The following is a 14,044-nucleotide window of genomic DNA, read 5'->3' on the forward strand; positions in this document are numbered from 1 at the left end:
CCTCTCTTTCATTGTCTGTTTACCTCCCTCCATCGCCCATGCGGCATCGCTCTTTCTCCTCTGGCAACGAGCTATTCTGTCTTCTCTCACTCATCCTCTCGACTGGCAATAACAGCTTATCTTCTCTCCCCCTCCTCTCCCCCTCCTCCCCCCCCCCTCCCCTGTATCTTGCAGGGTACATCGGATCCTCAGTGCGTTGTCTGGGACTATGGCAACCCGTAAGTTACTCTAAATGATTCTGACACTCAAGTGAGCATGAGCATCATAAAAGTGTGTACAGTGCACATCTGTGTGTGTGTGTGTGTGCGTGCGTGTGTGCGTGTGTTGATGTTTATCAAGTGTGTGCCCATGCCCAGTCAGATTAATTTCATTAATGAACTGAAAAGAACCTAATGAAGTTCCCCGTGTTGGCGTTAATTAAATTAGTCAGTGAGAACAAACACCATTCTCTCTGTGTTGCTAAGAATTCAAAAGCAACATCACTCAGAATGCCTCAGCGGAGCAACTTCTCCTTGGTTACGGTCGTCTTTTCACCTGTTTACCTTCACTCACGCCACGTTAGCCACGTCATTTGCAGTTCTGTGTTCCACTGAGTGCGGGTGTTTTGTTCAACTTGAAGAATCCCGTGTAATACCATCAGTGACCCGGAGCCTTGATGTCGACCTAATGGGCTCTCTCTCATTTGTCTATGTAGGCCACTTTCTCTCTGACATTGTTGGCTGTGTAAAGTGGACCATCAAGTGAACCGCATAATGTAAACCAGCACAATTGATCATGCTGTTTCAACCATTAACCCACATAGTGACATTGCTCTATTTGTCAATAACGGAGTCAAATTTGTTCAGAACCATTAAACCAGGATTTGGTTCCAGGCTCTTCGTCATCAGCCACTATCATTGAGTGGCCCACATTGTACGACCACATCCACAGAATACAGTCACATACCTATACATTCAGAGTGACTCTTATTTCTGCCTGAATATGGTTCACTGGTGGTAGCTAAGTGCATGTACAGGTTTTCATTTATTTGTGGGAAGAGCTCAATGACATATTACAAACATTTACTCATTATAATGTCCACGTATTACGAGTTTCATTGCGTGGTGTGCTTACATCATCACAAATAGTTCCGACAGTGTTCAAACCAAGTGAAATACATAATTTTGTCCAGGTGTGTTTCATTTTGTCGCCCGTTATTATAATTGCCGGGATGAGAGTCAGAGATTGCAGCTCCCGTCGATTCGTACATATTTCACCATGAAAACAGCAGTTGGCGACACAATCTCCTTACAGGATCTACTTACTTACTAGTTCTGGAGCTTTTGAGCACATCGCACGGACATCATTAGCAGATGAAGTTTGCTCGGCGAGCACGCATTTATTTCCCACAAAGCGTGTCCACGAATACAGATTAGTCGTGCATAAACAAATATTTTAAGAGACAGGTTTGACGGATGAATCTTCGACAAAGCAAATGGCTTTCATAAGACTCGAATTTGTCTTGGGGCAATCACTGCTGGCCCTCACTGTCTACTACGACAAAAAGATGGATGACAGAAAAAATTCTGGCCAGCTCAGCTTCCCCCCTCGAGATCGCATTAGTCTATCCAATCCTAAAGGAGTACTCTCCAGTGACCGAAGCGCACAATGGGAGTGCAGGTTCACATGAAGAGGATAAGATTGTAACTTATCGAACTGGCCCTCTCGTCAAGGTAGGAAGGAACAGAGCTCGGCAAAGTCAATTAACTAGCCGGCAGATTACAGCTGCAATCAAATTAAATTTGCAGACATTACGAGGGCACAGAGCCAAACAGAATATAAAGTGGTAAGGTGGCAGAAATGTCTATCAGCCAAACAAACTCATACGGGGGAGAGGATGCGGGAAAACATCTGAACATGTTTACCAGGGATTTCAGTAATATGTTTGCACACACATACACAGATGGGGGTGAACCAGGACTTGATGTGACTTACACTGAAATGCAGGACGGGGTGTTAAATCATATATCCTTTGAGAGAACATGAGCGACGGAACCCGATTGTTCCAGTTCTTATAACTGAAGCAGCGGGGAGCATCGCTGGGTGAAAGATTTGACTAATTCTGACGCTCAGCTATTTTCTGCTCTCTTAGATTATACAAGAAGATGCTATTCATGATCTCCGTGGGTTGTTCACATCTTGAGCTAATGCACAGACTTGACCGTTTTTTGTGTAAACAGCCCGAAGTCATCACAACATGCTATTTGGGTGCACAGATGCTGTTGGGAGATGGTGCGAGGCTGTGAAGCCAAGCCAACTGGTGTGTTTCGATTCAATTTCCTAATTAGTTCTGATCTATGCGGTATGTACATCACGCACACGTAAGAATAATACCTGTACATGCTACAAAGAAGCGTCTATATACACACTGACTGCACAGATTTTGTATTTCACTCCTGCTCCACTCGCTCGTCTGTTCCGGGCAGTAGATCTCGACTGGAGCAGGGCGTGTGGCGTGCAGTTGATATGGGCAGCGAACATGTTGTACAAAGCAGTTGTTGTTTGCTGGCAGATATCGCCTCTCTCAACCTGGCTGTCTCTCTGACTGAGCCACGGGCTTTGAGGCTGAGCGGGAGGGAGACAAGAGGTGGAGAATGTATAGATAGCAACGCGGAGGGAAGGCAAACACGGCAGCAGCTGAAGCAGACAGCGGGAGAAAAGAAGTTCAGCTCAGAGACGGGAGAGAAAAAAACAACTCTGCCGGTCTAGTATGACCTTTATATGGAGACTATATTTAGTGCTCACAGATGCACCCACATTCAAAAGACAAATCATATACGGTATGTGGCTCTCTCCCAGTTAACTGTTATAATATGCACATGGGTAATGCAAACTTACTTGGAGATTACGGATCAAATCCCCAAAGCCTACTGTCATCCCCGTCACAAATGTCTGCGCGCGTGATTTTCAGCGGCGGTGGTCTACTTAGAAATCTGCAGGCGATTTCAGCCGTAGCTTTTCGCCCATTTACACTCTCTCCCTCAGCTGGCTGAGTTGGCCAACAGTTTGTGGCACTCACGGTTCATCTCAGTATTTATGTGTGAGTGTTTATTTATTTATTTTGCCCCTAACAGGCCCATATGTCGGCACCATCTGCCCACCCAAATCGCCGGCGCTCACCATCCCTCCCTGTCTTCCCCCATGTGCCCGTCTCCTCAACCTACTCTAGTTCATTCGCCACGCTGGCTCGGCGACAGTTATCTTTAGCCCGCGGAAAAGTTTATGAGGTTCGAAAAAGAGGGAGCTCAGGTCAGAGGAAGAGTGAAAAATGAACACCGTGTTTGTCTGAAAGTCTTCAGATTTACATTTCCGTCTACCTTGATTCTTCACTGTCTTGCATTTTTCTGCTCCTCTCACTAAATCTCCCCTGCTGATGGCTGCTCAGCTTCTCTTCACTATGCGGTTGCTGACCTTCCCTCCGGCGTCTCTGTGCTTTGACCCTCACTCTGCCCCAGTATGCGATATCTAGTTGAGCCCCCACTGACATACATACACGCACTCACTTTACATTTGAGCACGTATCCTGGGTCGGCTGTGTAATGAATTATTGTGGCTGTGTTAGATTGCACATGTGCCACTCCCAGATGTAATATACTGATTCTTTAATCAAAACAAACCGCCCCCATGCTGGCAACTATGGAATATACATTGCACCAATAAAAAATACATTCATGCATCGATCCTACATTTTATATTTCATTTCCATCAAGCACAGACGCAACCTACTGTCAGACAAATGAAAAAAGCTCAAGTAGCTTTGCATTAGAAGCCGGCAACTGAGCAACGTCATTTTAAAGCATGCTTAGAAAATATGACCCAGTAGTTAGAGATAAATGTAATATACACTTTAGATGGGTGGATGGCAGTAAGCTTGTGAAGGGTTGAGGGTCACCTAATCCCATTTCTAATCCTCAGTGGTCTTCAGCTTGATCGGGGATCAGTGGTTAAAGACCCAGGCGCCCCCAACCCCAACCCCCACCGCACATCAATGCCATAGTGTAATAATGGCCTGATGTGCAGCACAAGTCGCTCTAACATCCTCAATCTGACACGGTAGATTGAGGCTTGCTTTGGGCTCAGACCGATCTGGCACCGCTATCAGCTTTTGGCACCGGCAGGTCTCAACCTTAAATGAAGTGAGAAAGTCAAAGGCAGATTCTGCCACGCTGCCAAAAACCTAGCTGGACACAAATGTGGCCAAAATGTAATGACATTTATTTTACAAAAAGGCATAGAGGAAATGTCAGACCTCAGCCAAGTGCGTGACACTTTTTTGATTGTGATATTGCAAATCTTACTGCCCTCCATACACCATCTCCTACACTGCAGCGCAAACAAACAAGCACATAAAGAAAAAGCTGTTTGTCTCTCGGACACTTAACGCGTCCCAAGTCCAAATTTCAAGATTACATTACTTGGAGAACACTGTAACTGATACATGCGTTCTTCTTATTTGCCAAACCCTTGCACGTACTTTACCCACAATGCAACTTGACCATCAACAGTTCAGTGTGAGGTAGACGTAGACGAGTCGAGCCACTAGCCCATATGTTTCATTCTCAAGCCTGTGATCTTAAGCCCCAAATGACGCCAACTCAAGTGTCTGCAGTGTCATCAGTCTATCGGATTTTGCCCGGTTACATCCGGAGATGCAGACGGAGACATACTGTGATTTTTTTTCCTTCTTTGTTCCCCCTTTCCTCCTGTGTGTTACAAAGGTTCCTGTGCTTTTTACAAGAACTCCACCAACAGAAGCTCCTCTCTCCCACCGAAAAAAACTGCTCCCTAAACGCCTCGTCAGTTGTCCCGCCATTAATTATGTGACTTTGTGACGTCAAACATTTGAATGATTTATCCCAAACGGCTAGTTTGGCACATATTAATTATTTAAGCTGCTCTGTTGTAATTACGGGTGCTGGGTCAGGCAGTGCTGGGTCGGCTATCTCTTGATAATTGTATTTATGTCAGTACTGTATGTTACAGTACAGTATTTGTATGTACTCAGCAAGTACGCATTGATAATCTCATTAATATTATAGAGTGTTTTTCTACATGTATTTTAGCTCTGTGACAGACGATATCCACCTCTCATAGGTCAAATGCACCCTGATATATGCATTAGCTCACTCTAACCCTGAACACGTTAAGTGGGTATAGAAAAAGATTTCAATGAATTCAGTGCACACAGCGTTATCCCTCAATTGCATTAAGCATTAATGCATTAAGTTATGCCTTTGAAAAGCCTCCCTTTTGCTAATATCTGTGCAAGGTAATAAGTGAATAGATTGCAGCATGTAGCAGATAACTCAGTGTCTTTCACAGGTGCGTTTTAGAGATGATCTGTCTTGTTCTGCTTCTTTTATTGCCTGTTTTTGAGGGAAACTCCTGAACCTCAGTGAGAGTCCCAACAGATGTGTTTGTTGCAAACAAAGTTGCAAAACAGACAATTGTGTGGTATTTCTTTCCCCCCATCTGAGATTGAAAAGCCTTCCATTCATATACCACTTTACAACATTTCCACTTGTGCGTACATGCTTATCTCTCCCCCTTGTCAGAAATGCTCGACACAAACACACACACACGCTCACACACACACGCTCACGCTAAGACACTTAACAGTGTAGCCACCAGGAGGAGGAGGGGGTGGAGAGCTGATAGGGCTTGCTCCACTTTTCCATCTGACAGGGCAGAAGGGATCAAGACTGTGTCAAACAGCGAGTCAGCGTAGAAAGAGGGAGTCGGCCGGTAGGGCTTATGTGGGCTCTGCCTCCATTGGGCATTACGGACACGGACGGGCTCTTAGCTCATTTCCCCCTGCCATCACAACAGTCCTTAGAGAGCGCGTCAACACGATAGCTTTGATTCTCAGGGCATAATGGCCTGGTTATTGTTGGGGACAGTCTGCTTCAGGGTACGTTTGATGGATTTGAGTAGCTGTTACATGTCGAGATCACTTCTGAGTGTCTGTACGGAAAATTCTGAACACTAGACTTCATTTTTCTTTTGGCTCCAGGACCTAATGGATACGTGTGTGCTGCTTTTTATTTTTGGTGATGACGTCATGTAAATCAGCTTAAAGACTGTTTATTGCGGATTTGGTCTTTCCTTCTTTTTCTTTTTTTTTTACTTTGTGCATCATTGTTATTGATTGTGCCATCATGTGATCGGTGGGTGTGGAATAGAGCTCTGTATCTTACCAAACTGGCAGGGATAGCTTTTGGAACTGATGTTGTTTCCCTCGGGGAGAGCAAAAGAGGATGTTAGACATTGGTAGTGATTAGTGTTCGAAGTTTAGATTGGAGGCCAAGAGAAAAAGAGGGACCGGCTCTCTGCTGTCACTTGGAATACATTGCTTCTTCCCTGCTGGACTTGTAGAATTTGAGAGCCACTGGGTAAGTAACATTTATACGCCCTTACCATTTATTATAGGTTGTTTTGTTGCCTTTGTGCTTGGGTCTAATATGTAACCTCGGGTTAATAGCAGTATTTGCTTTATGCTTATCTTGTTGACTCGGATGTTTTCCTTTCTACTCTTGTGCTGCTGGCAGTAGGCTGAGAGGACACTGAGTTAGTGCTTTATGAGACCCTCTATTAGTTGTCCCTTGGGCTTGAACAGTCCTCTTTGACAACCCTTGGCAACATGCTCAGAAAGTGTCCAGTTTTCAAAGAATCACTCTACATTTTCAATGAAATGTAACATTTGAAAATGGGTTGCAAAAAAACTCACTCCCCCAAAAACCCCGCTCTTTCATGCATATTTCAGACTCAGGCATGATAACCCATTTTCTGCAGGAGCCACTTTCTTAGGGGCCATGTTAACACAGAGTGCACGCAGTCGGGGCAGCAGGCCACTAATGGCCGTAGCCGAAACCTGTATCTCTGCTTTTGCTGTTTGCCGACTAGCTCACACACCAGGAAGAAAGATAATCCCGCGGAAAGAGGCTTATAAATTAGCCCGTGTCCATGCCAGAGAGCAGATTGGGGCAGTGGAGGTCAGTGACATAGCATCCACCTCACATGAGAGTCAGCAGTGAAGCGGGGATGTTGGGTTTTGTGTGGCAACCTCTCATGATAACACGACTCACAGAAGACTGGGAGCAAGCAAGGGCTGTGCATTTGTCTTTATTAGAGGTTCATTCAAGTTTCTTTATAAATGGACGTCAATTAGAAAACAAGGAATATCATTTGTACTATCCTATGCACATATCTCTTTGTATCCAATAGTTTAAATGTCTAACACCTGGGATTCACATCCCTGATAATGTCATGTTTAAGTAACCACAACGGCGATAACATTTAGAAACGCGAGCCGTGCGGTCTCCCACATTAACGTGACAGCAAGCCTCAGATAATCTCGCAGCGTGTTCTTGCGCTTCCAAGAGCCGTCTTTACATCCGTCCGTGGAAGAGAGGAAAGCTTAGTTCCTACAGAGTTAATATCTGGGTCAGATACATTCATGCACTCAGACATTCACACACATACACACACACACATGTGCTGAAATGCATAAACGAACACTGCGATGTGACTGTGTGCTGGTCAGCATAATAGGTGCTGTGAAGGGTTGAGTAAGTGCAGATGATTTGTGTCATGTGAAGATTTGCTTCAGTGATTTCTAGCTGTATTGAGAGTGAAAGGCCAATATGCGCTGCCTCTGGTGTTTGTGTATTCTGGCTCCCTGGAGGTCGGGGAGGTAATGCCTACCGGAAGGAATGCCATCAGCCGGAATAGATGTCCTTTTTTTTTACACTTTGGTTTCCTATTTCTGTCTGTGGCTTCAATTATGAAGCTGAACTCTGGGCATCACAAAGAGATTACTGTACAGAGCATTTTCACACAGATACGGGAAACAAATGTTTAGAAACTGTCCAGCAGTTAGTTATGGACTGACTGCCTGTCATTCAGAATTGTGTATTTTATTAATTACACATTTAAAACATAAGGCTTAAGTTGTCATACGGAGAAACACATGAGGCTTAAAACCCATGATGTTAGCTCACCCCACGCGGGTTCGATGCTTGTCATGTCCTCTCACTGACCCTCCTCTTTGTGCTGCTTTACAGCTGCCACAAAAATGAAGAGGAAATGTAAAAATAAGAATGAGCATTACACTTGTTACAGCCGGGCAGCCTGGGCTTAACCTGTGTTATCCTGTAAAGAACATGAATATAATCACAAAATGACAGGAAATATTGAAGATATTTATGTCCACGATTTTGTATGGATTTGTGTATGTCAATCCAGACCTCGCTGAGTTTACTGTACAGTCCATAGAGAAGCTTGTCGCAGTGATTCGGGCACATTCTAGATGTTTCACCACATTGGGGGACGATTGAAAGAGATGATTTGTCCCTGCAACACACATTCTGTCCTGCCACAGTAGGAAAAGCACAGAAAGTGTTAACAATGGCTCCGTTTTATTGACACTGAACCAGTTTGCACCATACCTTGCAAACTGAAGCATCTCAGTGGAATCCAGCCATCGTTAATTTGATTATTCACACCTGGGCTTTTAAGGTGACATGTTGAAATGTATGATGTGAAAAAGGCAGTCCCCGCAGTCCCCGGACCCCGTGTACCAACAAGAAGGGAAAGGCATGAAATGGTGCATAAACCACGAGGCTGCAGCTATGACAGAAAAGCATGCCAAAGGTAGAGATCGAACATGGTGCACTGGATAAAACATAGAGGGAAGAATCAGCGTAAAGATGCGAAAATGAATATACACATGCTTGGTCGAACATGCATGTTATTATTCTGTCCTTACAGCGTCATTCATGCGGATGAATAGCAGTCACTTTCAACCCACTGGTATCAGCGTCCACTTGAGACCACTTAACCTCCACCAGCCTTAAAATCCCTCTCCACCACATCAAGCACTCTCGTTTCCATTAGTCCTTCTGTGCATGACTCATTAGCTCTCTGTTTACAATGTGTATCACCAACCCTCGCTCTGTTAAAACCTCAGGTTGCACTGTTATCTGTGGCCATTTCCTCCAATGCTGCAGCAATACCACGCACAGATTATCAAACCTCTCCCCAGCTATCAAGTCGTTTGAACAATTTGACTTGAAAGTCGTCTCTTTGTAATTAGGCTACGACGTTTTTGCATGCTTTTGATTTCCATCTGTGTGTGAAATTCTTTTGTCATTCCTCAATGCTTCCTTCATCTCCTTGCATTTATCGCTATTTGCCTCATCCCCTCTCCTGTGTAATTGCCTTGCTTGTCTGTGCCTCTGACCACGGATGACACACATTTGGTGACGCATTTTTGCCCGAAGTGAGCGATGAGAACAAAAGCAAATGGACACAGGGCATGTGATCTTTTTTTACTGCTATACTATATTTTTTGGGGGCTACAGTCATCTCATAAATCAGTTTTGACAATTTTTTCGCCAGCAGCTAAAATTAGCTGATAAAGTTAATCCTCATTACATCAATGACAGCTATGTAGGACAATATTTTCCCATGTAAAACTGGTTTAAATGCTCGGCGGTGACTCGATATCAAATGTTGCCTGCAGACAGTACGTTAGCGCTTCAGTATCATACAGTAGGGCTTTATGTGCATCCGTATTAGCTCCGCCTTTACCGTCATTATGTCATATTTTCCTTGCTGAAGATGAGAGTTTGCTATGGATGAAAGAAATTTGCAACCCGTCACTATTCAAAGTGCTAAGCAGACGGAGGGGTCGCTTCTGCAGTGACTTTGTTCCCATCAGCTGCATCAAACCCCGTCAGTTTTGAGAATTCAAAGCATGTTTAACCTTTTTTTTTTGTTTCTTAACAGGGTGCAATTGGCTTTCATAGCACTGCCCTTTCAGTCAAGGGTTGGTGCCAATTTATTCCCAGTAGACGTAAAAGGTCATGCTGTTGTTCAGGAAGTTTTTTTCCTGTTTTTTTTTTTTTTCTTAACAGCTGCAACATCATTCTGCCATCAATTAGGGGACAAATTGGAAAGCATTGAAATATTGCTGTAATGCAGTGGTAACTGAGTGTTGACAGACAATGCTGTAGTGCTGAACGGAAACCAAAGTCATGCCTCTTCCAGTTCGATCAGATGGGACCTTATTTAAAAAATTGATTGTATAGTAGTGAACAGAGAAAGACAAATCATTTTGCAATCCCATTTGAATTGTTTCATGAATAGCACATATGATGTTTGTGCTTTTAAAAGTTTTTTTTTTTTTAATCAATAAAGTCACAGTTTGTGAGTAATGATATATAACTCTGGAAATAGGTAATTATAAAGACTACACAGCAAACAGTCATGTTAGTGACGCTGTCTCGTCAAACAGTCACCAAAGCCTACAACTTAAACATTGTCGAGCTGTTCCTGTGTATTAACTTGTTCACAAAACTTTCAAACTACCCTGTCAGATAACTGCAGTTGTCAACAAGAGCAGATTTAGTGTGATTTTTATCTTTTCATGGTCCCCAGAGGATTTATCTCACTGTCTTGTGTGTGATCCCCTGACTTTTTATATCAAGGCTTACTAGCAGTTTTTCAAAATCTACTGTACATTGCGGACTGGCACAAAGATTTGGCACAGGCATTCATGATTTCCAGATGGTGTTGACATTTCACCAGCAATAAATCTCCACAACAACTGTTGTTTTTGACCAAACTCCTGCCAAAAGTTCCCATCAGCCCTAGCTGTACTTTGTGTGTTTGTACTGAGTAGCTAATTTTGACAGCCTAACATACCAACCACGGACACAGTAAACATAACACCTGCTAAACACCAGCGTGTTAGCATTGTGAGCATGTTAGCATTAGCATTTAGCTCAAAGTACCTAAGTAAGTACCTAGTAGTGCTGAACTCACAGAGCCACTAGTGCCTCTGCAGACTCTTTGTGAGCTTGAGTATACTGTATATATGGTTTTGGCTGAAGTCCATCGCAGGGAATTGTGCGGTCCCTGTGCGCACAAAGAGATATCTACCTGTCAGAATCAAGCCAACTCTAACATCCATTAAATAGAACTTGATTCTTTGTTAAAGTCAAAACCAAACACCAGATGTATTGATTACGCCACTGCTAGAAAACTGGATGGTGTTCTGTATATTTACACATCTTAGCATTTGTTTGCATTCTGCCAGGTTGATATCTTTGTTGTATACATTTGGGATCCATAGCCTATAAACCAACTATACTGATATGTACACCTGTTTGCGCATCTGGTACCTGTTTTCCACGATAAGAGGAGTCGGCAGAGGCTGCCGGAAATTTGAGTGCTCTAACAAAAGTGAAACAAAAGCCATCTCCTTTTAATCTTTCCTCGCCAGCTAAACCCACCTGTTGATCAAATACTTGTATGAGCCCGGCGGGGCCCACAGCAGCAAGTTTATGGTTGAAAGAAAATAAAACCAACCGGAAGTCTAAACTGGCTTTTTTGCTGAAAGGCTTCGATACTAGTAATGCAATCGAGCGGAAGTAGATGAGGGTCAGCAGTCAATTCAGATCGAAACTCAGCAGCCAAAACGAAAGAGGTCACTAATGATGTGCATTGTGCCTGTGTGTTGGTTTGCTGTTTAGTGACCCCCTGTTGTGAGCTGTCAGACAGTTCCTCATTACCTCAACTTCCTCTTTGCTGCCAGACTAGAATATTTGGTCTTTGTGTGCGTCCGTGTGTTCCATGTGGCTAGACCAGTGCGTCAGTAAATACATGACATGCATGCTTTAACATGTGCATCCACCATACTATAATTAATGCATAAATCAGTACGCAACATTTCCCTCTTTAACGCGCAATAATTAATGCATGTGTAGTCAAAGTCCATATGGCTGCGATTTCCTTGTGTGAATGAAACCATTTGTAAATGCTTTACTTAACATCTCTTGGGGGTTAACGCGGAAAAAACTCAGATGTTTTCTATTCATGGCTGCATAAAGCGCCAGATAAATCACTGTGAGCTCCGCGGATTCCGCACGTACGTTTGTTTTTATTTTTAGAGATGAAAAATGTAAATGTAACCCATGCACCACATCACACAGCGCGCACGCTTGTGAGCCTTGTGAAAGCTAACAAGTGCACATATATCTATTACTTTTTTCTTTCTCGCAGTTGTTCTCTCTCCGACACACACACACACACACACACGGATACCCACGAAGCTGCGCACCATGTTGCTACCTGTCAAGCTGTCTCTTGGCTTCACCGCTGTGACTCGTTTTCCGATCTTCAGTCTTTGAAGTCTTTGTCACTGTGCAGATGATGATCATCTGGGAATTTGCTCACATCTCATTACTGACATTATGAATTAAGTGGAATTGTGTGCGTGTCTCTGTGTGTGTGCGTAAATATGCGCATGCTTTCAGATCCATACGTTTCAGGACTGACATGATGTATTCTCACGCTGATCATGTTTGAGGGGCCTGTCACAGCAGAAGTATATTTAGTCTTGAGTGATGCCTTGTTCTGTGCCGTGGTTTACGTGTTGTCATTGATGGGTGGTTTGTGCATTATTAAGCTTTTCTTCGCTTAATTTAATTGACAGCGGGCGAGACAATGCAGCGGCTTTTTGATGCATCCAAATGTTCAGTCAAGATGCCAGTATGATTCAACATATATGATGTTCGTTCGATATGCTTGAATGTGCTAAGCTGGCAAACGATGTCAAAAAGATATTCTGGTGTTGCGTCTAACCTTCAAAATAAAAGCATAAATGCTGCAAAAGCTTGAAATATATATTTTTTTTTTTTGCAGCTTTACAGCTTTTTGGGATATTTTTGATCCAGTAATGCAACAATTTTGTAAAAATAAAACTGGGAGGACTGGGGGAAAAAACTGGGTAAAGTTGAACATGTTGAATCTGTGCTATATTGACCCAACACAGTGTGTTAGATGAGCATGATATATTTGCACAGCACACCACATAGATCATACTCCAAAACAAAAAGGAAAGAAAGGTCTCTATTGTATTTATTTATTTGTTAAGCATATGTTTATATCCGATTTGGTGCATGATAATGATGAAAAAAGCCATGATATATGATATTTTTAGCTGTATGGTCTCCCAATATTACAGGTGCATGTAAAAGTAAGACGACTGAGCGCCCCAGACATCGAGCATCTCAAGGCGTTTTTATTACATTTAGGTTATACATAGGAAGGAGGGTATCTCGGAATTCATCCTTTTAGACGTTAAACCATCTGTTATTTCTCTTAGGAAAAGGTGACATCCAAAATGTCCCTTAAGATAAATACAACAAGCAACAAGCCAGCTTATCTCTTCTCATAAAGTGGAACTGCCACCAAAGCCTTCCCTCGAGATGTACAGGATGTTCAGATTTACAATATTGCCAGTCAGAGTCCATATATTTGCAGTTTATTGAGTGATTTTCAAGATTGTCTTATGCAAATCCTCATATGCTGAAGCCTGCATAAAACCAACTCTTTATTAAACTTTCTCTCCATACTCTATTGAGGGTAATCATTGCTATTAGCTGGAGAGGAGGTAATTATGTTTGCTACTAAAGCAGAAACACCATCCTGTCATCATGATTACATTTCGTCCTTCTGCTCCAAAAATCTTTTTTTTTTTTAGGAAAGAACAAGATGAACTTATGGTGATGGTGTATTATGTTCTCTACAGTTTGTCTTGTCCCCAGCATGAATGTGATTCTTGATTATTGCTACTCGTTTGATGACACAAGAAGATTCTAGTCTACCATGGCTCTCCTACACACACCACAGTCACCTCACAGGTTTTCATAACGTTAAAGCAAAGTTTTTTACCTGGAGATCCCCATTCTGACATGTACAAAGGGCAGCAGCTAACGCAGTTATGCAGCAGTAGTGCCGTGAATCGTTTCTCTTCCATTCATTTGGACTAAGGGCATTGCTCTGAAATCAAACCAGGGGCCTCTCATGGTCATGTTGAAATGCCTCATTCCCGACAAAAGTTCATTTTTTTCCAACTGAAAAGGTTATATATTTGTCAGATGAGCTCTATTGAGACCGTCTAAACCATCTTTTTATAGCAACAAAAGAGACCTGAAAA

At 43.0% G+C, this 14,044-nt stretch overlaps 1 protein-coding gene across 1 annotated transcript in view; it reads left to right on the top strand.

Moving 5' to 3' along the window:
• Window positions 1–14,044, top strand: part of adgrb2 (adhesion G protein-coupled receptor B2) — a 247,813-nt gene that overhangs the window by 146,136 nt on the left and 87,633 nt on the right. Inside the window, exon 16 of the mRNA XM_030411455.1 lies at window positions 175–218. Coding sequence (XP_030267315.1) covers window positions 175–218 — 44 coding nt within the window. The remainder of the gene's footprint in view (window positions 1–174; window positions 219–14,044) is intronic.

The sequence above is a fragment of the Sparus aurata genome, chromosome 3 (assembly GCF_900880675.1).
Source record: "Sparus aurata chromosome 3, fSpaAur1.1, whole genome shotgun sequence".
Taxonomy (NCBI): Eukaryota; Metazoa; Chordata; class Actinopteri; order Spariformes; family Sparidae; genus Sparus; species Sparus aurata.